At 38.5% G+C, this 27,178-nt stretch overlaps 1 protein-coding gene across 1 annotated transcript in view; it reads left to right on the forward strand.

Annotated features, from left to right (window-relative positions):
- The window catches only part of POU6F2 (POU class 6 homeobox 2), a 331,945-nt gene that overhangs the window by 277,513 nt on the left and 27,254 nt on the right, over window positions 1-27,178 (forward strand). Inside the window, exon 8 of the mRNA XM_017734610.1 lies at window positions 24,691-24,897. Within this exon, the coding sequence (XP_017590099.1) occupies window positions 24,691-24,897 (207 nt within the window). The remainder of the gene's footprint in view (window positions 1-24,690; window positions 24,898-27,178) is intronic.

Raw genomic sequence — 27,178 nt, forward strand, 5'->3', positions numbered from 1 at the left:
TAAAAGGGTTAATCTCACCTCGGCCTTGCAGCTGTGTGTCTTATCGCTGTTGGTCACCTGGCCTCTGCCGGACAGCGGTGCCGCTTTTGCTGAAATCTTGACCAAACTGGAGAGGGGGAGGAGCCGAGCCGCTCTGGCTGCCCACAGCCCTGCTGGGGGGAGGCGGGGGCGGATCCGCGGGTGGAACGGAGCCCATCACTCCAGGATGGCCATGGCCCCACCTGGTCTGGCCCGAGCAGGGCCTGGGCCAGGCCCGCTGGCCCCCACATGGGGCCCGCAGCCACCAGAAATGAGACAGAGAGACTCTGCCTCAGGATTTTCTATTCTTAAGTGTGGATCACAGAGGCGGTCACAACTGTAAGTGGCTTAAAGAATTGTCCATATTCAAACTGGCCAGCTGATAGGTTCTGTGAGGTCATAGAGGAAGCTGTAAGCACCTCTTTGCAAGAACATAACTTCCGGGACTATGCTTGCTAACCCATGACATGAGGGAATATGCACAGTGGATTATAGAGAGGCTGTAGGAAAGCGGAGGCAATAGTGGACTAAGTCTGAGAATTTGTTGTCGTTCTAAATGTGCCTCATAATTTCTGAAAAAACTCAGATCATTGTTCTTTGTGTAACATGGTGCTTAGTCTTATTTAGATTTTATCTAAATTATCCTGTATATAATATGTGCTTTATCCTAGTGTCAGAATTTTACAATCTGCTCAATTGGCATTGATCATCAAAATTAACAAAACCAAAAGTGCTTGTTTGGGCAAAGGGGAAAAGAAGCCAGATCGCTCTGTCAAAAGTGCAATTTAATGTCAAATGCTAAATCTTTTTGGTCCTTGATTCACTGATAGAGCGCTCCTGCTATTTTGGTGAGGTTTGGAATTTCTTAAAAGTTACAAGTCTTCATGCATAAATGAAGGCCATTGTCTCTTATTGAGCTACAGTCTTGACATTTGTATGTGTATGTCTTAGAGGTACAGGTGAGGAAAGATTTGGCATTCCCATGTTTGCGGTGCAATCAGTATTTGTTTGAAATCTGAAAGGATGAGGAGTCCAGATAGTTTACCAGTATCTTCTGAAGAATTTGAAAATGAAGAAATATGTCTTCCCCAAGCAGTGTTCACATAATGAGGAGAAAATTGCAGAAATACTTGGTTGATTCATTTGGTAGGAACCTAACCACTGAAATATGTTCATGCAGCATTCATAGTAGTAACCAGCTAGATGCAGACCCATAGCTTCTGCATGTAGATCCACAAGCTTCCAAATAGCACACTGAACTGCAATGTCCTTTAAGAGGAAGGATTCTCTGTCTTCTGATTTGAATCTAGAGTATTGCAAAGAATTTTGTTATATCTTCTCATATGTGTTGATCTGTGAACAGTGACAGCAAAAGTTCAAGCAGAAAAAAATCACAGTCTTAACCATGCATGGACACCTGATCTATTTTTCCCAAAGTATATCTCAGTTTGTCATTTTTTTCAGAGGTTGACAGTGGTAGGCTTCAGTGTGTATGTATGCAAATGGCCCAGATATCAAAAAGAAAAAAGGACTTTGAAATATCTATGCCAGTGTATTAAATATATATGATTTTAAAAGTACCTTTTCCACTTAAACTTCCTTCTTTGCACATTAATTAAATATTATCTCTAGGATAAGTATCTCTCATAGAAGATTAATGTATTATTGTCACATAATAATGGAAGAGAATGACAGAATCTCTTTCCTTAAGCGCAAAGATTAATTTATGAATATAAAGAAAACACGCATGGCCCTTTAGCAACTCTGTTTCTCCTTCATAGAGAACCTCTTCTAGACTCCTGTCATGTCTAGCTTCGTGATAGAGATTCAAGGAAGCAATACATATATCCTGCCAGTTTAAAAATCAGTCTTCTTTTCAGGGGATAATTTAATATCAAGACATGATGTACTCAATATCCAAATATACATTCATTTTCATGTTTGACGCATCAAATGCTCTGACATAGCCAAGTTTCAAAATAAATGGTTTGTTTTAGAGGTTGGATATGTCATATTAGCATTCACCCAGCAGATAGAGAGATAGATCAGAGAGTGATCAGGACATAAGGGAGACAGTTTAGAGAGAGATGAGAGAGGCCAGGTACACCTTGTAATGTTAAAAAAAGCTAGCTAGCTAGCAAGAAAGAAATTGTATAAATAGGTCACTGCAGCCCAACTGAAAAAGAAGTGTAATTTTAACTTGTTAGTCATCATCTCCAGGGGCCTAATCCATTCCCTTCTTTGAGGGCTGTTCATTTGGCTGAGATATGTCTTATTTGATAGCACAAATACACAGCCTCAAAGAAAAAACATATCAGACTCATGCAGTGTACTAGCATTAAGGGGGAATCAGCACCACATGCCATGCTAAAATTTCCCTCTTCTTTCCTTCTCAATTCTTCCTATTAGCCTTAATTTGTTCTCATTTGTTCTGGTTTTGCTCTTTTGGTTTCTTCCATAAGTGGAAGCATAAACCCATGTGGAAACAAGAGTACAGGTGAACAGGTATCTGGTGCCAATGTCAGTGACACATCCTCAGACGCTCCAAGGTATTCAACTCTCTAGTTTCAGTTCTACTTCCCCTGTCTCTACCATTTTCTTCTCCTGACAGTTGTTCTTTGCCTCACTCTGTATCTGGGATTCAGTTAGTTAAACATAGGTCTTTTGTCCCATTTCGGACATGGCAAAATATTCCTTTAGGCATCCCATGGCCAATCCAGAAAAATGTTCTTTCCTCTGTGTCTTATTGCCATATTCTGACAAAATCCTAAAACAGTTCAAATAGAGCAGATACCCACATTCTTTTCAGCTGAATTGCTTCCCACTGATGTGAACACATGCATGTGTACATGTATACACATACTTAGGTGAATGTATGCTTACCTGGAAATCCGTGTTCATCTCCTCAGAAGAGATACAAGTACCCACAGGGAAATGAAATAATAAATATTTTAATTACCCCTTGAGTCATAATTCTGTCTTTGGGGTCAGTTGAATCTTTATTCTGGTGACAAATGAAAATAAACTAAACCTTCTCATCTTGGCATGGAAGATGATGTGCTGCTCTGTTTCAGCTCAGATCTGTCTCAAGCATAATTTTAGATGTGTGTAATCATGACTGTGCACAGGCCATAACTGTCTGCCTTCTATTAATTAAATCCGCATATTAATATGAGGAATAAAACTAGGTCCGTATTTTTCTAGGGGTTTGATTTCCCACAAAAAATATAAGTACTATTGAATGACTGCAAAATGAGAGTTAAAAGATATCGGATGTTAACATGCTACCCTTTCACTACTAGCAGGTACTATGTAGACTGGTACTATTGCTAGCTCTGCACAAGAGATCAGAATGAAGTAATTAGAAGTTCAAGAAAATTGAGGTTTGTTAGTAGAACTGCGGGGAAAATATTTCCCAACATGTGCCTACAGGATGGCACGGTCTGTGTGTTGTGATAGACATTGGACATGTCTATTATGTTGATGATCACCTCCACAGACCCCTCCAAAGTGCTGGGAGGTGGCTTCCATTTTTAGGTATTTAAATAACACCTTTTGGAATCTGCACTATAGATCTCTTAATTTTAATCGTACAGACACTGATGTATGGGTTTTGTATTTACAGTCTCTTACAATTATTATTAGCAACTAGAGTGCACCACTCTGTACGCTTAAATCCATATGTTGCTCTCCTGGATAGTCTATTTATACCCAGGAGAATGTCTCTCATTTCTCTGATGCACCAAAATGTCCCAGCTGTCATACCTATTGTTCAGGTACAGACACCTGTAGGAGACAGTGACCTATCGTTGATGTCAAGTAGACACATGAATTTGAAAACAGTTGTTGTTTATGTTCATTGTTGAAAGATACTCCTTTAGCTAAAGCAGAAAGTTTAAGAACCAATGCACACAGAGGTTAGATAAATTATAAAGTCAACACCTTTGAATAACGTTAGCCTGTAATTGATATTAGCAAAAAGTACCACATTCTTCTCTACCACAGATGAGAATTTTTGCCACAACAGCCAAGACAAAAATCTGCCCAGAGACCGAGATGAAATTTAATGACTGCTTGGAAAAAATAAGAGTTTGAATTTAAATTTTTGTTCATGAAGGTCCAAAGAGAGTAAAACTACCTGATTCTCCATTCACCAGATACAGAAAGGCATAGGAAGCCCTGATTCTCATCTGCAAAGTCTAAGAGCTGATTGAATATGTTCTGAAATTGCAGTCACAAACTGTGTTTTTATAAGAGTATAAGGGGGATATTGGAAATGAGTATAGAACAAAATCTTGACTAGCTTTTTACCAGCTTCTCAGGGTAATTATTTACAATCTTAACATTAGACTACTGACCTATAAATACTGTTAGTAATATACAGAAGCATTTGTCTGTTCAGATAGGGTCATGCTTCTGTATATACAGTGATGGATAATTAGACCTTTGCTTACATGGAAGTCCTTAAACAACAATGTATTACACCCCATATATTGAGAACAAAATGTCACAAGTAAATATGCTGCAACAAAAGGCTTCTTTTCTGAATACAAATAAAAATATATATGTTAGATATTACTGAGCCGAGCTCAAATTCTCATAACCTGATCCATCAATGGAAAGGGCCCCTCCTAAGAAGCACTTACTGAGGCAAGTTGTACCCTTGGCTCTCTCTTGCCTTTTATTTCTCCTTAAAATCATATGCAGTGAAAAGAGGGAACAAACATGAATGATGCATTCCTGATTCACTAAATCACTGTGGTCTCTGGCAACAGCACAAATGTAGAAATGTTTAAATCGGCCTCATACTAGCCAACAAATGATGCAAAAGGAGACCTCAAAGAACACAGAGTGGGGGGAGATAAATGAGTACCATGTCAAGAAAGCAATTTCTCACTGAGTTTGCACAGAATGGAAATTTTACTTCCAAGGGATGGTTAGGGAATCTTTCTAATAAATCTTTAGTCCATAGTCATTGCTGTGTCCTTTTCTTAAACTTACTTTTTAAGAGCTGTGTAAGTTATACCCTCCCCAGTGAAATGTGTCAAGATATTACCAGTCAAGTTGAAGGAATTTAAGTGAATAATCTCTATCTCTGTGTTTATATTTGTAATAGACAAGGATGGTCAAATAGATTTCATTTTGTGCATGTGTTGCACATCTTTTCAAACAGCGAGGTCTTCTCAAAGCCTTGTTTTATTTTAATAGTAACTCACAAAAGAAAATATAAAGAAAAGTTCAGTGTCATTCCCAGAAAAAGTTTGTGTGATTTTATTTTAGTTTTTAGGGTGTTTTCAAAATTATTTTACCCTCCTTTTATGTACCGCTGAGATTCAGATGGTCAGTAAAAAGGGAACTTGTTTTTCCAAATGACCTAGAGACTGTAGGTCAATATTAGAATTGACTGCTCAGCAGAGTCCTACGTCTCTTTAGACTCCTGATTTGAATTCCTTTTCCCTAATTTTAACTACATGAAAGGCAACTTAGGCTGCATCCAATCTAAGCTAGTTGTAATTGTTTCCTGTCATCACTGAAACAAATAGACATTCTCAAAAAATAAAACATAGGACTGATCTAAGGCAGGCATTTTAAGCTTCGATAAATTATCTTGCAGAGATTTTTTACTCTCTACATTGAATAGAGAGAGTTTTGAATGGCAGTCTACGACTGGATTTCTAATGCTAGGTGTCTAACATTAAATTAAATCAATTCCATGCTTACAGGAACACAGTGGTTCTTTTTAATGATACTTGAGTCCTTTTGGTAATGTTGTCCTTAAGCTCACCATGGCAGTCACAGTAGTTTTAACTCAGTTCCTGGTAGCAGCTGAGGAAGGACATGCAGAACTTATCACTGGCTGACCTGCCTTATTTTTTGAATGAGTCTAGAGGCATTCTTCATTTTTTTTTGGTGAAAATTGTGTTCCTGTTTTGCTTGCTTGTTTCTTTGTGTTTCCCAAATAAATAGACACCAAGGTAATAGTATCTATCTGAATTATTTAAAGTGTACTTAACTTTACTGATAATACAACTAAGTGATGGTTTGCAATGTGAAGGGGAGGGTCTTTTCTATTGAGTGTCTTTTCTTTCAAGTAAGATTAAGTATTCCATCTGCAGGATGATGTTATTTAAAAATCTCTTGTGCATAATTGAAGACTTTACATCTCTGAGGTTCTCCTGGTTTAAAAAAACCTTTTGAACCTGTAGAAGGGGGGACAATGTCTCTCCTTTTGACAGATTGCTTTTTACATTTCTCTGGCCATTTACCCTGTTGTTTTGGTTAGAACAGAAAAGGGATACACTAATTCTTCAGACCACAGATCAACATAAATGTATTTCCAGCACAGCTCCAACCATCAGATGTCACAAATGTCATGAAAGAGTCTTATAATGTAAGAATTTCTGTCCTGTACACCATCATAATTATTGTCGCTTTTACCAAATATTTTTTTTTACTCCTAGATATTATGTATGCTTAGAAGGGGAGGCATATCTTCTAATTTGATTTCAAATGTTCTGCATTTGTTTAGAAATGAACCTTGAATGTTGTTCATGGAATTCTCCTGTTTTCTTACCATCAAAGAGTGTGCCCTATTCTGTATTGTGGATGGGGTCATACTATCAAAGAAACCTCATAAGAAAAAAGTGTCCTTTCTACCTGGGGCTTGACCCACTGGACTTCAACATCTCCTGCAGGATTTACACTGAGCCTATAGGATACAACATAAAGTTTTCTCTACAATAGTTAATAGCAACTCAGAGAAAGAAGTTGCCATCTTCACTTTCCACCTCTCCAGCCACTGTTTTGCATGACAGCTGTACCATCTTGTCAATTAACTCTCTTATTTAGTTTCTGTTTCATCTCTAACTATGACCTTTTGGCCTTACCTGATGCACAGCATTGTTGATTCAAAGCATTTGGTTTATATGAACTTTCTATCAAAATCATCCCCTTGGAAGGGAAGATATGTGATAAGGAGTTTCAATACTTGTGCTTTTTTTTCTATGTTATCTCTTGTGGCTCACAGTAGAACCTGAATCATCATAAAATTGCACCAAAAGTTTGTGTTTTGTATGATGAACTTTAAAAGAAGAAAAAAGAGACAGACCACTGTCAGATACTTGACTGTTTCTTTAAAAAAAAGAAAACAAACCAAAAAAAACCCCCAACAACCCAAAACCCATGATTATCATGGATAAGAACAAACTGTTCATCTCAAAAAAAAAAAAAAAAAGGTGGTGCAAAATTTTAGGTATAAACTCATAAACATAATTCTAAAGCATTATGGTCTTTGTTGTTAGAAATGAGAAATCCTGTGGTCTCCCCCTAAAGAACATTAAAAAAACATTACTGACAGGAAATTGAAAAAGTAATATATGTCTGAGTGAATATGACAACTTTTTTCTGATAGAGCAGATAGATAAATGTCACATACAAGTTTCAAAATACATTTAATTTTGCCACCACAATGGATATTCTCTTCATAAAATATATATGAATAAGGTTTGAATCATAAAACTTGACTGTGATAAACAAATGCATATTTGATAACTTTCTTCTTTTTTTTTTTTTTTTTTTGAGATGAAAATTCCTTTTTTGAGGTTATTTGTTGTTTACACTTCTTTACATTTTCATTTCTGAGTGAAGCAGCCTGGGTGACAAATCTTGCGCACATTTAGCCGGGATAAACTTTCTTTTTAATCTGAGAAACGGATTTTGGGTTTGGTTTTTGGTTTTGTTTGGAAGGGAGGAATGGGATTTGTTTGGTTGGATTTGGGTTTTTTGCTGTGGGGTGGGGTTCTTTTGGTTGGTTTTTTGTTGTTGCTATGATTTGGTTTGTTTTGGTTTGGTTTTTTTGTGAGGTGATGGCAGAGGGGTGAAAATGAGGGAAAAAGGAGAAGCTGGTAGACTCACCAATTCAATTATCATCACAGAATCAGAGAATATGCTGAGTTGGGTGGGACCCACAAGGATCATCAACTCCAAGTCCTGGCCCTGTACAGGACAGTTCCAAGACTTACACCATGTTCCCAAGAGCATTGTCCAAATGCTTCTTGTACTCTGTCAGGCTTGGTGCTGTGACAGCTTCTGTGGGCAGCCTGTTCCAGTGCCCAACCACCCTCTGGGGGAAGAACCTTTTTCTAATATGTAACCTAATGTTGCAGCGGGGATACTGCAACACGCATATATCAAACCAGGAGTCCCGTGGAAAGGAAATATGTACGGACAGACAGATTCTTGATAGCTGTTTCAGAGATGTTTATTTCTCCAGCCGCATGGCCGGAGCTCTGCTCAGGAACTGTTCCAGTCACGGGACCAAGGGTCCTTCTGCCCGCGCAGGGAACACAAACCAACCAATGGGAACGAGGCTGAGCAGGGGCAGGGAAACTCCGTGTCTGTGCCCTCAGGGCCCCTCTCCCAGGGCTACACGGCGGGGGAGGGACCCCAACAACCTAAACCTCCCCTTACACAGCTTCAGGCCATTCCCTCGGATTCTGTCACTGGTCACCACAGAGAAGAGATCAGTGCCTGCCGCTCCTCATGAGGAAGTTGTAACTGCAATGAGGTCTCCCCTCAGTCTCCTCCAGGCTGAAAAGACAAGTGACCTCAGCCACTCCTCGTTCAGCTTCCCCTCCAGCCCCTTCACCATCTTGGTTGCCCTTCTTTAGATGTTTTCTAACAGCTTTGTATCTTTCTTATATTGTGGCACCCAAACTGCACACAGGACTCGAGGTAAGGCTGCACCAGTGCAGAGCAGAGCGGGACAATCCCCTTCCTTGCCTGGCTGCCGATGCTGTGCCTGATGCACCCAGGACACGGATGGTCCTTGTGGCTGCCAGGGCACTGCATATATCCAACTTGCCATTGACCAGGAACCCCAGGTCCCTTTCCATGGCATTGCTTTCCAGCATCTCATTTCCCAGTATCGTGCTAGACATCACTGAGGGTTTTGAGCATCATTCAGGATAAGGTGATGAATGAGAAATCCATGCAAATCTTTTCAGAACATGGACTGGAGGAAGAATGACAGTAGACAGGGCACTGTCTTTTACATTTTCCCCCACTGTGCAGCAACTCAACCTAGAGGCCAGATTGCCCATGTCCCAAGATGTTAAAAAAAGGCTTCCTGTTAAAAGCTACAGAATAAATGGAAGTTTTATGCTCTCAACAAATGTATATAGTTTGGGGAGAGAGAGAGTTAAGAAAGGAGTGTTCTCTTCCTTTCTTTTTTTCAGGCACATATTCACTGGGAATGCAGGACTTTATTCTGTTCCATTGGAATATGGCAGCACATTACCTGTCCTAACAGCAAAAGGGCTTTCTCTGCCTTTTAAAAACAGGGTCTACTTCAACCTTTACTTTCTCCAGTACGTAGCACACCAGGTTTCAACCCCATAGCTGAGGTCCTGGAGTCTTCCCTAGTGCAAGTGCTCTTGGAGACCTTATCAGCAGTGAAATCAGTGAGCTTTGAGGAAATCTATTATGTATCTAGAACCACCCCTCAGAATTCTAGTGTGACATTCGAATTTATGTTAAAGACTGAATTATAATTACATTTTACAACCTCATTTAACTATCTTTTACTATAAACTCCTGCAGCACTATGAGCAGAACTGAATGACATTTTTTTCATCACTGACTTCTGATGGAAAAATGGCATTGAATCTAAATATAAAATGTGCCATTTTGACAAATTTGTTCAGTAAAAATTTAAAGTACAGTGTCTGGATAAGATTTAAGTGTGTTATTTTTACATTTTCTGTTTGACAATTTAGTGGTGCTTTTTTCTGGCTTAACCTAGAAAGGTTAAAAAGAATATTAAAGATTTCAGATTAGAGCAGAATGGCTCCATCTACCCTGAACATTTTTTTCAGACTTTTATTTCATTTTAAATTGAAATTTAGTTTAAGTACCATTTTGAAGTGAAAACAAAAATGGACATCATTTCTCGCTTTCCTTTCAAAATTACTCATGTGTCATCCACTTGGTTTGCTTGGGGCTCCACTAGGCAAAAATGTGTGAAGGTTCTCGACCCCCACATGTCCTCCCCAGATGGGGGAGAAAGTCCTTGCCAGGAATAAGAGACAAACGGGTCTTTTGGATTTCCCTGTCTTCAGATTGTTTATTATATCATATCAGTAATTTACATGCCGATAGCATAGCATGAAGCAGGGCAAATACAAACGGCAAATGCAGGAAAACTCAGGGCTTTTTAAAGGTAAACTAACCAGTGGTCACAAAAAGCATACATTATTTTTACTTTTCTACCAATGCCTAATGAACTATCTATTCACGTAGCCTATACTGCGGCATTTTCTAACATATCATTCTGTACTACTAACACTGCAGAAAATGGAGTAGGTCAAGAAGAAGGAAGAGACCTGAAAAAACTACAAGGATCCTCCATCTTGCTTTCATCTACTTACTATACTGAAAAACCTAAAAACTCTAAATTTTTCACTCTGTAACAAACTATATATTATACTACCACCTAACTCACACCCTTGTAGATTTTAATTCATCCCAGAGCCTTGGCAGCTTTCTCCACGGATGAAGGTCAAAAGCAGTGTTTTCCAGGCAGGATGGGTCCTTCAGAACAGGCAGAGAAACATTCTCTGCACTTTGGGTTCCAACAAAAATGGATTCTATATGAGCAGTGAAAAGGAGGAAGAACCCCTACAGTTTTCTAGTTTCAGCTGAAACCAAAGCTTGAGATAACCAGTCAAGGCCAGACCTAAGCTGCTCAGGGTACAAGTTAGCCTGACGCAATTCATAATTTTAAAAGAACTACAGGCTTCATCTGGACCCAGACACCAGTCTGTTCCATGTTTAAGTCCTGGGGGCCATTGCATTCAGGTCAGTAGATTACTTTTGATTTTTATAGGCAAAAGTCAAGTCAGAGCCTGATAGTGTTATGCAAACATAGCTCCAAACTAAAATGGAGTCCAGAGGTAATTGGCATCATCAATAAACAAGAAGTCAATAGATTAAATCTTCCTAGAAAATATCACCTGGCAATTGGCAGCAGAGCCATGGCAAACCATTGAGTGCAGCCGAACCACTGGACTATTGAAAGAAGCTCAATGGCTCTTGTAAATGACTTCTGGGATTCTGGTTATTCAGTCTGCTCCTGGCTCATAAGATCTACACTGTGATATAATCCAGATGCTTTTCTTTCCTTAATATTGGGGGCTAAAATGATAGAGCTATCGTGTATGTCAAGATCAAATCTGTTTTCATACTAATGACTTCACCTGAATGAAGTGGAGAAAAAAGGGGATAAAACTATGAACAATAAGTATTGCTGTAGTCCTTAGTACACTCAGTGCCACTATTTTGGGACATTGTGCTATCTTAGCAAACAATATTTCTTTTCTGTCTAGCCTCTTCCTCAAAATGTATTGGCACTGTTCTGGTATCTTTAAGCATGCAAGAGGATCAAAGAGCTTTCATCTTTTAGTGCATTTTACTATGCTGTGCTCTGCTCAGGAAGAAATATTGATATTGTTTCAAGGGCAGTTATTATACTCAATTCTGTCTCAGAAATGAGCACAATTCCTTGACTTAGAAATTTGAAAATCTGCCATTACCTGCAATTAAAATATTCCATATATGAATTATACTATGGCATTTGCACTTCACTCTTCTCTTCATTCTTCTGCTGTAATTCCCATATGCCAGGAAATCTTTTCCACTATTGCTCCAAGATTAAATAAGAAGTGCTTTTGGAGGTTTCATATTACTGAGACTGAGTTGGTTTTTTAAAAAATGTATTACAAGTACGTTTTTAACTACAATATGCATTTTGACAATATCTAAAACTAAATATTTTTTTGTGATTGCTTTTTTCTCCTGTTCACATCTGCTTTGTTCTCCTTATAGAAGATTCCACCATTTTTCATTCTATTTAATATCTTGCTCTTTGGGTTGTTAACAGGGAGAACTTAAGGTAAAGCCTGAGTGAAAGAAGCAACATCTGATGATCCTTACACTTTCATATGTTAAACATATCTGTGGCTAGATTCTCTGGTTCTTGAAAGCACTGAGGATATTACATCACTCCATGAGGAATCTTCTTGTTTCATTTCAATCTTTTCCACACTTAGGCATTACATACCAGGAGAGAGAGGTTGAATTAGGCTGGTGGACTTGGCAGTGTTAGGTTTATGGCTGGATTTGATGATCTCAAAGGTCTTTTCCAACCGGCATGATTCTGTGACTTTTAAGTGTGGATTGGCAAAGCTGAGCTGTGTAAGTGCTCTGAATGATAATGTGGAGGAACATCTGGGGTTCCTTACAAGAGGGCTGTAGCTGTAACTGTGAATTATGTCTTCTGAACTTCATAAGGACCACTTTATTTAGTGCAAGTCATTGAGGTCCACTGACACCCTAGCTGCCACAGCTGCAGGAGTAATGTAGAAAACAATAGCTCTAGGGAAACATTTGAAATAAATTGTAAGCATAAGAGTCAGTTCTAGACTACCACTGCATTTTTTCCCCCAACTGTTTGCTATGATTTTCAACATTTTACACCATGTTTAAAATGGCAGTAATGTGTTTTTCTTTGGTAAAGGAAACATTTCAGTACTGATGAAGGTAAAGTAGCGCCCCCTTTGTTCTTCCCTCAGGAGCCTGTAAACCAGTAAAAATTATCAGAAAGTGCAGCAGTAGCATCCCACTTGAAAGTCTTGATAGAGTGCATCACAGTCGTCAGTCATCTTAACTAAGGAAATGTGAGACTATTACGTAATATAACAATTTAATTCTTTAATGAAAAATAGGATTGTTGTTATTTATTTTCTACAGCAGCCCCATAATCATTAATGGAATGCATAATCACAGCGGAACACAGTGCTAAGGTCTTATTCTAACATATCAAAAAAACAACGGCTTGCGCAAAGTAACTGAAAATGTAAGTGTAAGACAAATGACAACTACACAGATGGAGAAGGGATTCTGGAAACAGCTGATTTTCTGCTCTTATCCTTCCCTTTCTTTAGAGTCAAAAAAGTAATGGAGCTCCTCACCTTTGGTGCTCTGCAGATCACAGTTGAAAAGGAAATCCTTTTAGGACTTCTACAGAGACAGTATGCAAGAGTAGAACATTGTCTGTGATCTGCCTTCCACAGAACAGACCTCATGGATATGGGCTCTGCTGACAGCAGAGTAGTTTGAATAAAGTAGTTTGAATTCATATAAAAATATATAAACAAATTTCAATTTGCCTGTCTGTATCAGAAACATGTTGCTTCCACACAGTAGCAATGTAGGTGTTGAAGACGGGATTACCTCAGGGCCACTGCTGCTTTAAATAAGAAAATCATAGTTATTTAACTCCCTTAAGCAGACCTATGGACCAGGCCTGAATGAAACTGGTAATTAAGCTGTATGTTCTCATCACAGGTTCATAAACACAGTCTCTTCCTATGTCTTCCCTACATTTGAGAATCATTTAGTTAGATTTAACTGTAATTTTTAAGTATTTGTTTCAGTAGGACCATCTTGAATGTACAAAAGTTAGTTGGTAGCTCTGAGAAGGACTCAAATGGCCAATGGAAAGCGAGCAATGACTGAATTCTGGATATTCATCTCCAGACCCACAGGCAGCTACCTCCTGAGTTAAGTGCCATTGCATCAGGAGAATGTTTTGTTCTGAGACAGATGTTAAGACTAGTCATTCGTGGTAGATACTAAGTTCTGTATTACAGAACTTAAAACCGTAATTCCTATAGGGTGGTGTTCAAAGTGGACAAATTTAAGCCAAGCTGTAAGATGTGAGCAGAGCAGCTTTCTTTCCCTTCCGACTGTCAGGTCAGGTGAAGTACATTAATGATGCATTTGATAATATGAGATAATGTGGTCACTATGCTTTCGAGCACTAAAGCATACAGTCCCGCTACTAATATTCAAGAAGAAAACCAGATGAGTGTATTTTCACCTTCAACATAAAAATACCCTACTTTTTTTGATATCTCTTCTTCATAACTCTTGGGTAGCCTTTTGGAAATTACTTAATGCCTGTACAAGTACTGGTGGGGAGATAAATAGTATTTATACAGTACGATTACAGGTGATTGAATGGAGGCCTGTAATTTAACAAACTTTTCAAAGGTGAGCTGATTGGCAGAGCAGTGTGCTGAACCAGGAGCCAGAACAAATTTCACAACATAAGAAGGACTAAGGTCTGGCTTGTATTTGGCTGGCAAATTTTCAATGGTACTTAAAAGAGTAATCACCTCTGTGATGAATGGATGACAAAAGGAAGCTATATGTGATCTCAGGAAGGATTTTTATTCCTAGACATTCAGATCTAGAAACTTGGAGTCATGACTATTTTCCATTCAAGAATTTACATGCGATCTATCTAAGTTTCTTCACCTTCTTTCGGTGAAATCAGTTTTTTCTTCTTGTCTTTAACTCCCACATAATTGTGGTGCATTATAGCAAAATTCCTCTTTATAGGCCGGAACATTTGTTTCCACAGTGATATCCACTATAGTAGAGAGGTAATCCAGGATGGTTTGTTCCACCATAGTCATGCTGTGATAAGCATTGTGCCTTGTTCTCAGTAGTCAGAAAGCCACTTGTGGAAGAAATGCATGTCCTGCAAAACTGAAAAGTGTTTCAGTTGCACATTTGTGTACTACTGCACAGTTACTCATCTCAGCCTTGCCCTGAGCTTTCATACGCTATCACAGTAAAAGTTACAAGTCATTAATTAATAAGACCAACAGTTCTATATTTTATTTAGCTAAAGTCTAGGTCATCTAAAATTGTAGAAACCTCATCTGAAGTAGGGTATGACTTTGTATTTAGACAAATGTTGTCTTGTACAGTGCTATGTTGAAGTTATGGGTTGAGAGACAACTACCATATCATTCACAGTCATGGCATCTGTGCAGCAAGCTTAAGATCTATAACAGTATTTGGAGAAATGTGATTGTCTAACAACAGTGCTGAGTATCATTGATACTGGTTGATTACAATATATATTAACTTTCTTGCAATGAATTTTGGCTAAATCTGAAATGATTGAGTAAATCAGCATACGCAATTAATTCACCCTTAAGAATTACAGACTGAGAAATCCAATGATCTCTGATAAATATTTTATATAGTGTAGGTAATTTTATAGTCAGAAGATGAGAGTAGATTGTTCAAGAATATATTGATGGCCTAGAACTTCTTTGACCTGTAATCTAATTAAAGAACTCTGGTCCTAAAGATTACATCTGAAGATTATTTAATGGTTAGTGATTTCAGTCCAGTTTCTCCTGGAGTACCTAAGAAAACATCCATTGGTATTCTAAACAGATAAGTCAAGGATAGAATAAAACATCATTAGGCCTTCAAAGCCATTTTCCCAAAATATACTTCTGTTTCCTCAGAAAATTTCATCAATGAAAATGAAAAAGAAATCTAAGTCTTTGAGGTTGCCAAATTTAGCATACATTTGCAAGACCATAGCACTTCTAGTAGAATAACTTTTCAGGAATGGCATCACAAGATAAACCAGTGACACTGGTGACCACCCACTCAAGGCAGTGAAGAGCATGCCATCTCCTTAATTGTCTATGTAAAACAAGTTGAAAGGAGCAATCAAGGGAAAGAAATAAAAATATAACAGCAGAAATAATCCTCCTCATCCAGACACAGACGTTGCCAGTAGTCTGCCACATCCCTTTTAAAAATGGGTAATATTACATTTTGAAAAATTAAACCCACACTATTTCAGTGAGAACTGTTTGGCAGTAGAGGACATTATCTCATTCATATCTGTGCAGGGCTATGTCTCAACAGCAGTTCTTATGTAAAAACCACAGGATCACAGAGCAATCACTAAACCCTGCCTCACTCTGGCTCCTCACCTCTCCATAGCATCTCTGCAGCAGGCCAGTACAGTGCAGTACAGCAAAGGTAGTTCCAAACAAGATGGTAATGTCACCATAGCGTGGAAGCAACCTAATCACATTGTACACATTGTGCTGGGCCTAGTTAGGCTTGCTGAGAAATGGGAATTTGTTCCCCAAGCTATCCTTGAATGGCTCAGCATGGCACGTATCACAAATTGTAGAGATGCCTACATTGTGATGTGTGTCCAGTATGTTAGATTCTGATATGTCTGGAAGCAAGTCCACTCTTTATGCTCTGAGAGACAAGTAGCAGGAAGTAATGTTATCACTCAAAAGAGACAATCCTTGTTCTAAAGGAATCCAAATCCAGTTTTTATTCTAAAGACAGAAATTAATGGTTGGCTTAGGAGTTGCAGCCCAGATACAAAGCTTGAAAAGTTGAGAAATTTTGTTTCAGAGCAGGGATTTCTTGCCTCTCAAACTTTGATACTTAGTTGATATTGGAATCTTCAGAGAAGCCAAACAGCAATGATACTTCTGTAGGCAACTATGAAAATTACAGCCTCATGAAAAGGAAGTAGGGATGAATGAATATTTACCAAAATATTTTCATTGTATTTTATTCTAGAAATTCACACTGCTGGTCCAGTTGCTGTGCATTTAATTACTGAGAAAATGAATACCATTACTTTTTGTCGAGAGGATTTACCAAAAAAAACCACAAAAAAACAAAACCACACATACAAAAGTGTGTTTGCTTGTACACACCCTAGAAGGATCTGCACAGCAGTCAGGAAAGCTATTTGTGGATTGAGAGACAAGCAGTAAAATACTAAAAACAGTTAGTTGTGAAATCTTTTTGTGATAATCAAATATTATTAGAAATTATGACTGTTTTGTCATAACAAATATTATAGTATTGGCTGTTCTGTCATAACATATCATGGATCTCTTGTCAAAACAAACAAAAATATTGTTAAAATATTTTATACTATACATCCATCAAATAATTTTAAATAATAAATATTTTCATAAGAATCTCACTAGCTTATTTTCAGAAATGCTTAGGGCCTGCAAATCTAATTAAAAACAACAGCTGCTTTGCTATACTCAGAAAACTATGACCTCTAAGGATCCTGATGCCTGATTTAATTCTTGTTTTTTAAAGGAAGTTAAATCTGATAAGCATATTGCTTAGAAGGAACAATTCAGCAGACACTCAACATAATTTTTAATCTTTAATTTGATAATTATATATCTTTAGATTTTTCTGAGAAAATATTGTGTTATTCAGAATGTTTGATAAAAAAGACATCCTTATTTATGACAGTACACATGCTCCTACTACCAGAACATAATAGTATTTGCTTACGAAAGGTTTCACCATGTAATTCCTACAGTGTTGACAGATAAACTCCTGTATGGTTTGATGTTAATACACAAACATTATTTTCTAAAAATAAAGCACTGAGAGAATCAGGCAGAATGTTGGACTCAATATTCCATTATGATACTTACAATTAATTATCTATCCAATACATTGAACAATATATGAACAATACTTAACCTTGAAAATTACAATTCCTTACATTAAATGGTGACCCAGGAGTACAGTTTCATAGGTGCCTGTTTCTAGTATCACTATTTGATACCTTTTTCTCCTAAAAGCATTTTGTTGTGCCATTTTTTTGAGTTGTCATTAGGAAATAAAATGCAGCAAAGGAAATTTTCAAGCTTTGCATGAATTAATACCACTTCTAATTTGAAAGACACAGTCAGCCTTACTCTCATCCTGTATGGGGTTCAACAATCATATTGTCATTACTCCAAAGAATGAGATGGAATAGCATTTTTTTCAAAAGAAGTCTGCAAATTGTATTCCTTGTATTCATGATTCCAATTTTTCAGTTTGTAGATTGGCAGCAGATTGCATATATGCAGTATAGTGCATATAACTAGCTGGGTTTATTGATATTGGTAGATAATAAATCATATGTACTTTTAAAAATATCTGTGTCTATGTGTTTATAATTTATATAGATACTGTATATATATACATATACATGTATGTGATTAAGAAAGGGGCAGAGAAATCTGTGCAGAGGCTAAAGAATCCTGTGCAGATTCACATTAGTATATCTTTTCCTCAGTCATTTTCTCCTTAGATTATCTGCTTAAAGTAACTCATGCTGATAGTGACCACGCAACATGTCTGAACAGAAGCAGCTTCTGAATAAAGTTAGCAAAACTGTAGAAAATCATGGAATCATAGCATGATTTGGGTTGGAAGAGACCTTAAAGATATCTAGTTCCAACCCCCTGCCATGGCAGAGTCAGCTCTCACTAGACCGGGTTGCTCGAAGCCCCATTCAGCTGGCCTTGAACACTTTGAGGGATGGGGCATCCACATCTTCCCTGGGCAACTTACTCTCACCACCCTCACAGTGAAAAATTTCTTCCTAACATCTCATCTAAACCTCCCCTCCCTACTTTGAAGCCATTACCTCTTGTCCTATCATGGATCCCTTGTCCTACATGCCCTTGTAAAACAGTCCCTGGCCAGTGTTTAGGCCACCTTTATGTACTGGGAGGCTGCTGTAAATTGTCCCCAGAACTTTCTGTTCCTGAGACTGAACAGCCCCAACTCTCTGAGTGTGCCTTCATAGGAGAGATGCTCCAGCCCTCTGATCATCCTTGTGGCCTCATCTGGACCTGCTAGGTCCCTGTCTTTCTTGTGCTGAAGACTACAGAGCTGGAGTCAGCACTCCATGTGGGCTTGATGAGGGCAGAGTAGAGGGAGACAAACACTTTCCCCAAACTCTTCTGATACAGCTCAGGATGCAGCTGCCTTTGGGGCTACAAGAACATGTTGCCAGGTCATCTGCTTATCCACCAACACCCTCATTTGTCTACGTGTATGTGATGGTTTGTCTCATTTGGCTGAACAATTTTTATGTTGCTTCTTACACTTTTCCCCTGTTTTTCTGTTTTCTTTTTATGTTGTTGTTCTGTTGTTCAAAACTGAATAATTAACCTTCAATATGTAAAGAGTTGTAACATTGATCAAATTGAAGAGATGTTCATTTTGATGGTACTACTAAAAATATTTAATATTTCCTTTTTACAGTTAAAGACATTTTTCAGATGAAATGTCACCATTTGCTTTATGTCAGCCCTGGCTGACAGTAGAAACAAACTAGTGTAGTTGGTCTTTGATTTTACTTATACTTCAGAGCAGAAACAAAGGCAGCTGTTGAACCATCGATTTGGCTACAGTTTGTAATATTCCTTTGGTTGTGCTAGGAAAACAATGAAGCAGGGCGCCATCCCTGTTTCTGATGAGCGGAGAGGGAGAAGAACTTAATACAAAACAGCGTTATGCTTCATTTTAGAGTATCATGGCAGCTTCACCTAATGTCAAGACACAGTAGGTTTATTAGGAGCCGCAAGGAAAGACTCACTACTAGGAAATCATCTATTAGTCTGTCACAGAGTTATGCAAAATCTGGTTTTGTATCTGCAGTGCTGCAGTTAGACATTTATCCCCAGAAGTTATGAGCAATCACTCATTTCTCCATGGTTTCAGCCTGTGTGTTACAGCGAAGTAAACCACAAAGGCAATTAAATATGAAGGAAGGATAAGAATGGATTTTTTTTTAATGTTATTAATTCTTAAGAATCATTTGCTCAAAGGATCAGATTTTTAAGAGATCAGATGTTTCTATTTCATTTTTAAGAGGAAACCTTTATTGAGCAAGGCCGAAATCTATTTAAAGGTACAATACTGACTAAACTTCAGTTAATCAGTGTTAGGACATTACTCTGCCATTGGGGGTAATATTCACAGAAATTATTGATATACTGAGGATTTGGGGGTTTTCCCCTCCATAGACAGCTCCATTGCTCGGGATTTTACCTTCACTTTAATTGTGTGCTATTTCTTCATTGCAGATAAATTTACAGTTTGCAGGACTATGGAGGCAAAGACTACTGAGCCCATACCTGGTATGTAGGTGTAGGTCGACAAATTAATTTCATGTGCAAGCCAATCCTTACAACTTTATTGCAGACATCATCTTGGCAATGGTAGGTTCAAGTTGTAAGATCTGAGAGATCTGATGTCAGGTATCTTGAAACCCTAGGGTGCTAAAATCACACTAATAGATTAATCAGTAGAAAATATTCAGATGCTGTTAAAAATCACCCCAAATTTCTTTTGAAGTTAGAAACAAACAACTGACTTTTAAAATTTAGTTAAATTTGGGAAGCAGAAAAATACTAAGTTAAGTTCTGTATAAGCTGCTCTCTAAGCAGCTCAACACAATTGATGTATCCATTTATCCATGAACAAAAAGGAAAGAAACATACTGAATACTTGAAGTGATAATCTAAGTCCACCAAGGATTCTGGCAACACTGTCACTTGAACAGGGCCAGAATTGCAGTCTTTCTTTGTGCTTAGTAGAGGAGGACCAAAGCCCTGTCTCTATAAAGAAAGTTGAAGTCTGAATTTACATTAAATATCTCAGTACAGTTTCCACCTGCACTGCATTTTGTACCTATATGAGGAACCTGTACCTCAGATAGATACAACCTGGTGTAATTTATTTTAATCAACAGTGCTATGCAGATTACTGTGTCTGACTCCCTTAGAGAAGCATTGACAAGGGAGTCCCTTGAGTTAACCCTTGGGCTTTCAAAACTCGTTGTTGTTTTGCATACAACACCTGTTTTGCAGCTCCTTTTGAACAGTGCTTGCTTTCTCTTGTATGATGTATAAAAAGGACTTGTGAAAGACACACAAAAAACCCCAGAACTTTTAAGATTGTATTTTTGTAGCATGAGAACTTCTAGAGATTTGGGGGCTTTTTTCCTCAAGTACATCTTTGACAAGCAGGATTGTTTAGGAATTTGAGTCCAAACACTAGCAGAGTAAGAAGCCTATTCTGCTGTGTCTCAGAGAAGACATAGCATTGTGGATGTCTCACTGTGGAAGTGCTCAAGGCCAGGTTGGATGGGGCTTTAAGCAACATGGTCTAGTGAAATATATCACTGCTCACGGCTGAGGAGTTGAACTAGATGGTCTTTAAGAGGCCTTTTCCAACTCGTACTTTCTGTACGACTCTGTAAGTATTTTGTGGGATGAGTCCCTGTCACATGTTATTCCTGAACCATCTTTGAATGTAATCTGAAGTAGCAGCATTTCCTAGAAAGGAGCAATGCCTCCCGACTGGGGAAATCACTGGCAATTAAATAGTCTCTACTGTGGCATGCCAGTGCTTCAAGCCTGTGGCATGGCCTTGTTTTATTTCTTGACAAAATTCAAATGTATCAAACCCTTAATTGTCTTCAAATTTTACGATAATTTAAGAGGACAGATTAGCAAGACCCAGGGTGAAATTTCATACCAAAATTAGAAGAAAGAGGGATCTGGCTCAGCATCACGACAGTCACACGAGGTTTAAGGAAGGAATCCAGTTGTAGCACTTCTTATGTGTGAATCAGTGAGCAATTAAGATATTTAGGAGAGGGTACTTGGACAAGGGGGAGCTTGAAAGGGGAAACCTGATTCTGATTTAGCCATACCAAAGCTGCATGCAATAAAGAGTAGCCTTGTTTTTTAAATAGAGACAAGTGGATATCTTTTTCTTAACCAGACAAGAATTTATTTTGGTAAAAAAGAAAATAAAATCTTCTGAAATCTTAGTAAGTTTCTGTTTCCCATTAAGATTTACCCTTGGGTCCTATGTTAACACCCCTGAGGGCATTTGTTCATTTGTCCTTCTGGAACACTTCTCCCATCTGTGTTTTCCCTGCTCCATTTCTGGCTGTGTGCATGTACAGCACGCCATGTACAGTATGGTGTGTGACACACATTAATACATATAGATAGCCTTCTGCTTCTGACCTTACAAACTGTCCACTTCAGCATTGTTATTCTGTGAAATGTCCAACTGCAGTCCAAGAAATGCATTTTAAATGTGAATGCAAACATTTCTATTACTGATAACACCAACGCAGCATTTTTTGCTTTGCTGGGATTAGGACCTTGATAGTTAAAGTTACATTGGAGCAATGACAGTCCAAGGTTGTGTCCTTTACAGACATGGCAAAGGGAGGGGAGGCCTTTGATATGTCTCTGCTGATAAAATTAAGAAGGATTATTTCTTGTGTTGGGTGAGATTATATTAAAAGTGGAAGAATATATTTGTTACCTATAAATATGTTAGGTCACAGAAACTGGGAGATATTTACATGTTGCACTGCATTGCAGTTGTATTTCATTCATGTTGAAAGTCTGATTTTAGAAAACAATTTGAAATCTGATAATGATGAAAATAAATGCCTGTCTCCTCAGTGAACAGCCATCTTCTCACATGAACAGGAAAACAGTTGCCATTCAGCTAGGGATACCTTAAAAAAACCACAAAAAATAAAAGCGTTGTGATCTGCCAAGAGAACCTCTCAGGAAATTTCAGCTTAGAAGGCTAACTCTGAATATGCTTCACTGTGCTTCACTTTCATGCTCTGTAAAATGGGGGTAATAATCTTCATTGATCTGTCTACCTTTTAGCAATGCATTAAGAACTTAAATTGTATCTTTACAGTCTTTTGAACAGTCTTGCTATATGCAGCTCTTACAATACAGCTTAGTAGCTGGGCTTGCCTTTTTATCAGGTTCTCCCACAGGAGAGCTGTCCTGCTTTCCTTTACAGTTCTCTGGCCTTCCCATGCTAAGTCCTTCTAACTGGGCAAGTTTGGTAAATCAATGATAACTTCAGCACCTACCACTTGTTACCTGAGCTGCCATAGCTAACCAAGTGCACTCTTCTTGCTCCAGGAGTCAGTTTAGGTTGCCACCCAGTACTTCATGGTTGAGCTTACCTCGAGGCACATCATTGGGTGTGACTGCTGAAGGAGCAGTCACTCATTAGGACCCTGTCACTCAATAGAGTCATATCTTAGCCTAATAATGGAGAGGGTGACAACAGCCACCTGCCCCTCCACCTATGCCTGAATTATTTGGATATCTTTGCATGATGCTTTTTTAAGAATTAATTTTCTGGGGTTGTTGTGTATCACCTCTGATGATTTCAGTAGGCAGATATCTTCACATATCTCTGTTACTCTTCACCACACACTTCACACCTGTGTTCATTTTATATCCATAGCAAGAGATTCAGTGTTGTTCTACTTCACACTTGCACAAAGCAACTTAGTCATCTGCCCAAAAAGCTAACTGATGTTTTCACTAAACAATTATTTTAGAGCTATTTTTACACTGTATTGTATGGGTTCCATTGATATAATATAAATTAATTGTTGAAATCAATAGAAATGTTACGTGTTTTGTTTTATAAGTTTGTTTGGGGAACAAACTTGCTTTTGAGTTTCAAATAGGAACACTTCAGCCTATTTTCATGAGGAAACTAGTCTGTGACTAGTACTATGTATACTTCTCTTTCTCTTTCCATCCATCCAGCCCTCCATACCTACTTAATGTCTTTGAATCAGCTGATTAATTTCTATAAATTTTTTCAGAAACAAAGAGGTCTAAAAAAAATAAGCTCCTAAATTGAATGAGAACCAGCAGACAGACTAAGGAAAACTACCCTGTTTCTATCTCCACTGAGGAAAAAGAAGGAAAACTCAGTCATAATCCACCCTCTTTCTCAGCAGGTCAATATGTGGTTGGGTACACAGGACAATTGGGATCATACTGATGGGAGTCAAAAGGGACAATGCAGTGGGGTGAATGCTGAGGATAAAGAGGAAGAAGCAAGGTTTCTGGAAAGGGAAGACTGGAAGTCTTATAATAGGGTAGATATTTTCTGGGAGGCTGTGATAAAGAGAGGGGAGATACAGTAAAGGAAATAGAGATGTGCTATGCTTTTTTTTATTTTTATTTTTCCTGTTGCAGCAGTCCTATGACTTCAGCTTCGTATGTTGCCGTTTGGAAAAAAAAGAAAAAGTTTGGGTTTAGGCCCAAGTTTCATCAGAAGTTTATTTCAGATTCTCTAATACTTGTAAAAAGAATCTTGCAACAGCATAACTTTTTTCAGCCTAGCAGCTTGTTGACTGACAAGCTTTCTTACAACATCTGTTTGACATTCATCCTAATATTAGTTTTACAGGCACATTCACACTCTAGGAAATCACTGTATTCTCAAGTCTGAGATGTCACAAGTGTCTCTTTCTGAAACTACTTGCCCCAGAAATGTTAGCTAATATATTTTATCTAACATCAGCCCCCTGTTGTGTCGTACTTCATAGCTGTCATCCAAAACCAGCTGCATTTTTATGGACGTATCTTAATAAGACATTCCCTGAAAGGTACCAGTATCCCTTTGTATCTTCCTGAGATCTCATGGGAGTAATAGGTGGTCATCTAGAGTACCAGGTATCAGAAGATCAAGTAAAATTACACGAGCACCCCTAGTAACATTATATATGGATGATGTAGAAATCAAGACAAAAACACTGATACTTTATCTATTTCACGGTGTGTTAAAATGAATAGTGGAAACAAACTGTGATCCACGGCCCAGAGTGTGGCCCAGCACTTGTTTCATATGCACTTAAGCCACAGCAGATTTGTTGCAGGTGACAGTGGACAGTGGTAAAATGTACAGGTGATATGTGACATGGCAAATGAATTGGAAAGTCCTCATCACCCTAGTAGAGGAATTACTGTTTCCCACCCTCAGCCTGTCTTACCAGTCTCTCTGTGCTATTTTTACCGAAGTTTGATTCAACATGCAGCATACAAGGCAAGTATATGTGGCGTGCATGCATTCTCCCTGTGTTGTTTCTTCCAGATTATTGGAACAATCCCACTGATGCCTAATCCAGTCCCGTCCAACCAGGCGGCAGGTGGAGCTCAGGGACTTCAGGTGCAGCCGATCACTCCACAGTTATTGACCAATGCCCAGGGTCAGATCATCGCCACTGTCATCGGCAACCAGATACTCCCAGTGATCAATACCCAGGGAATAACACTGTCGCCGCTCAAACCAGGCCAGCAGGTAAAGTGTCTGTAGCCTGAATGATTATCAAAACAGATACACAGAAATTTTCTGCTCCTCACAGACACTCTCATGGCCTCTCTAAATACCCCCACTTCTTTACCATTTTTAATAACAAAAATTAACTCAGTCCTGCCTGGTGTATTACTGCATACAATATATGTAGTAATTAATAATGTTGTATTACATAATTTATTTATACATTCAAGGATTATCCAGTTATTCTTTTTCTTTTCTTTTCAAGGTCAGTATAAGACCAACTGCGATGTTTTCTGCAGTGAAAATGCGATAGGAATATGAGCCAGAGGAGACCCATCTGGCCTATGTTCAGTCCCTTAGTGGTCACCTAGTGAACTGGGGCTTGAAATTATTTGGAACATGCAGGGAAAACAAGGAAAAATAGAAAATCCTATTAGATTTCCTCACTGGAAAATGAGATATGATTGTGTATAATTGGGTAGACAGAAGGTATTCTGGGGAAATTATTACTCAGTATAAGGTAGCAGGTAGCTGACAGACTTAAGGATGGATCCAGTGAGGTCCAAAAACACTTCTGTAATTCTTGTTATACTACTCTAGAGCCAAATCCATTAGTTTTGCCTACATCTGTAGAGCAAGAAACTGTAGTTCCACCTTTTTTCTCTGAAAGAGGGGAAACTGAGGGCAGAAAATACATCAAATGTGATTACCAAAGAGGTACTTACAAAAATGTCCCTCACTTAAATATTCGGCTTAGCATTCCTTAAAAAATCCTGCTGACTCCTCCAGGCACAGGGAGCAGCTTCTTGTATGCTGCTGAGAATCCCAGGCCACCTGAACTCCAAACCAATGATTTTATCTTTTTTTTTTTCTTCTTCTTACTTGGAAGTAGAAAATCAATGGATCTCTAAGGTCACTTTTTTTGTTTGTTCTGAAAACATTTCACATCCCATTGGTTACCTACTTTTTTCCCATCCTATCCTCTGTGGTATCTAGCATAGGCATTTTCCAAAGCACTTGTCATTTATCTAACTCTCTTTTCTTTAGTGGGAGTGTACTTGCACTACTGGCAAATGCTTTTGCAATGGTTGCATAAACGTGGTTTCAACAAAGCTGGATGGATCTGAGGGCAGGCTTCATGTTCTCCACCACAGGAAAGCCTCTCAATGGAATATGAAACTCAGCAGTTTACTTTTGGTTTCCTAGGGGTGTGTGGGATGGTGTATTTTTTTGCGCCAGTCCCCTGAAGGGATGGGACCTTTTCCTCCATTATGGGGGAAGCACTCAAAAATCATAGCAACCCTGAGATCCCATTTGAAACTCAAGAAATTTAGACGTAAAGAGGAGGATAAGGGACCTGTATTATTGCCTGAGACATTCTCACATGCAGAGCGACACACCTTCTGTGTTCAAAGCAACCTCTTCCAGGCAATGTCTGCCAGTAGTGTCAGTGGGCAGAGAGGGCACAGAGGTGTAACATTTTCTGCACAGCTCATGGCGCTGGGGTCACATAAAGGGACAAACTCTGAAACCTGCAGCTTGCTGAATGAGCAGGGGTGCAAAGCAGAAAGCACTGTTTAGCCACATTGTACTTGTTCACCCAACTTGTGTGCTCATGTGCAGCAATCAGCTGGCAGAAATATCAGTCTGCAGAGAACTGGTTATGTCCAAGAGCCAAAGATGCTCCTCATTAAGCTTGTCTGCCCAGCAGTGCTATGGAGGTAGAAAACATTATTTTGCCAATACTATTTTCACAGGGTTCTGCCTCTGCCTCTTTCTTACACAGAATCCGGAGGTCCTGGGGGTTGCAAGAAGGGCCACCAAACAACACAGTCTTCTTACCTTGGATCAGCCTTTCTTGAAGTTTAATCAAGACAGTATTTTTGATCGGAGGGGGGAAAAATGTAGTGCAAATACTATATGAAAAAATAGTACATTTTTATAGCAGCCACAGAAAATTATTTCTATGTATTTGTGCTCCCTCTACTGGCTCTTCTGGTTTTACTGAAAGAAGTCAGAGAAAATTTTGCCATGAATTTCAGTGGGAGAACAAAAGGTATATGAGACCTAGATTCTTCATAGGAATAATGCTGATGGACCGTGAAAAACAATTGATCTAGTACTATACAAACTGTTGTATCATTTGAAAATTGAGAAGATTTGCTCGAAGTTTAAGGAGATCCCGGGTTTATTTTATTGCCTGGATAGAGACTTAGACTAACTGTAGCATTTGGCTAATGATAGCATATTAAGTTATATGGTTTAAAATATCATTTTCAACAGAACTGAGTGAGTGCTTCAC

Source organism: Corvus brachyrhynchos, unplaced genomic scaffold, assembly GCF_000691975.1.
Source record: "Corvus brachyrhynchos isolate BGI_N302 unplaced genomic scaffold, ASM69197v1 scaffold94, whole genome shotgun sequence".
Taxonomy (NCBI): Eukaryota; Metazoa; Chordata; class Aves; order Passeriformes; family Corvidae; genus Corvus; species Corvus brachyrhynchos.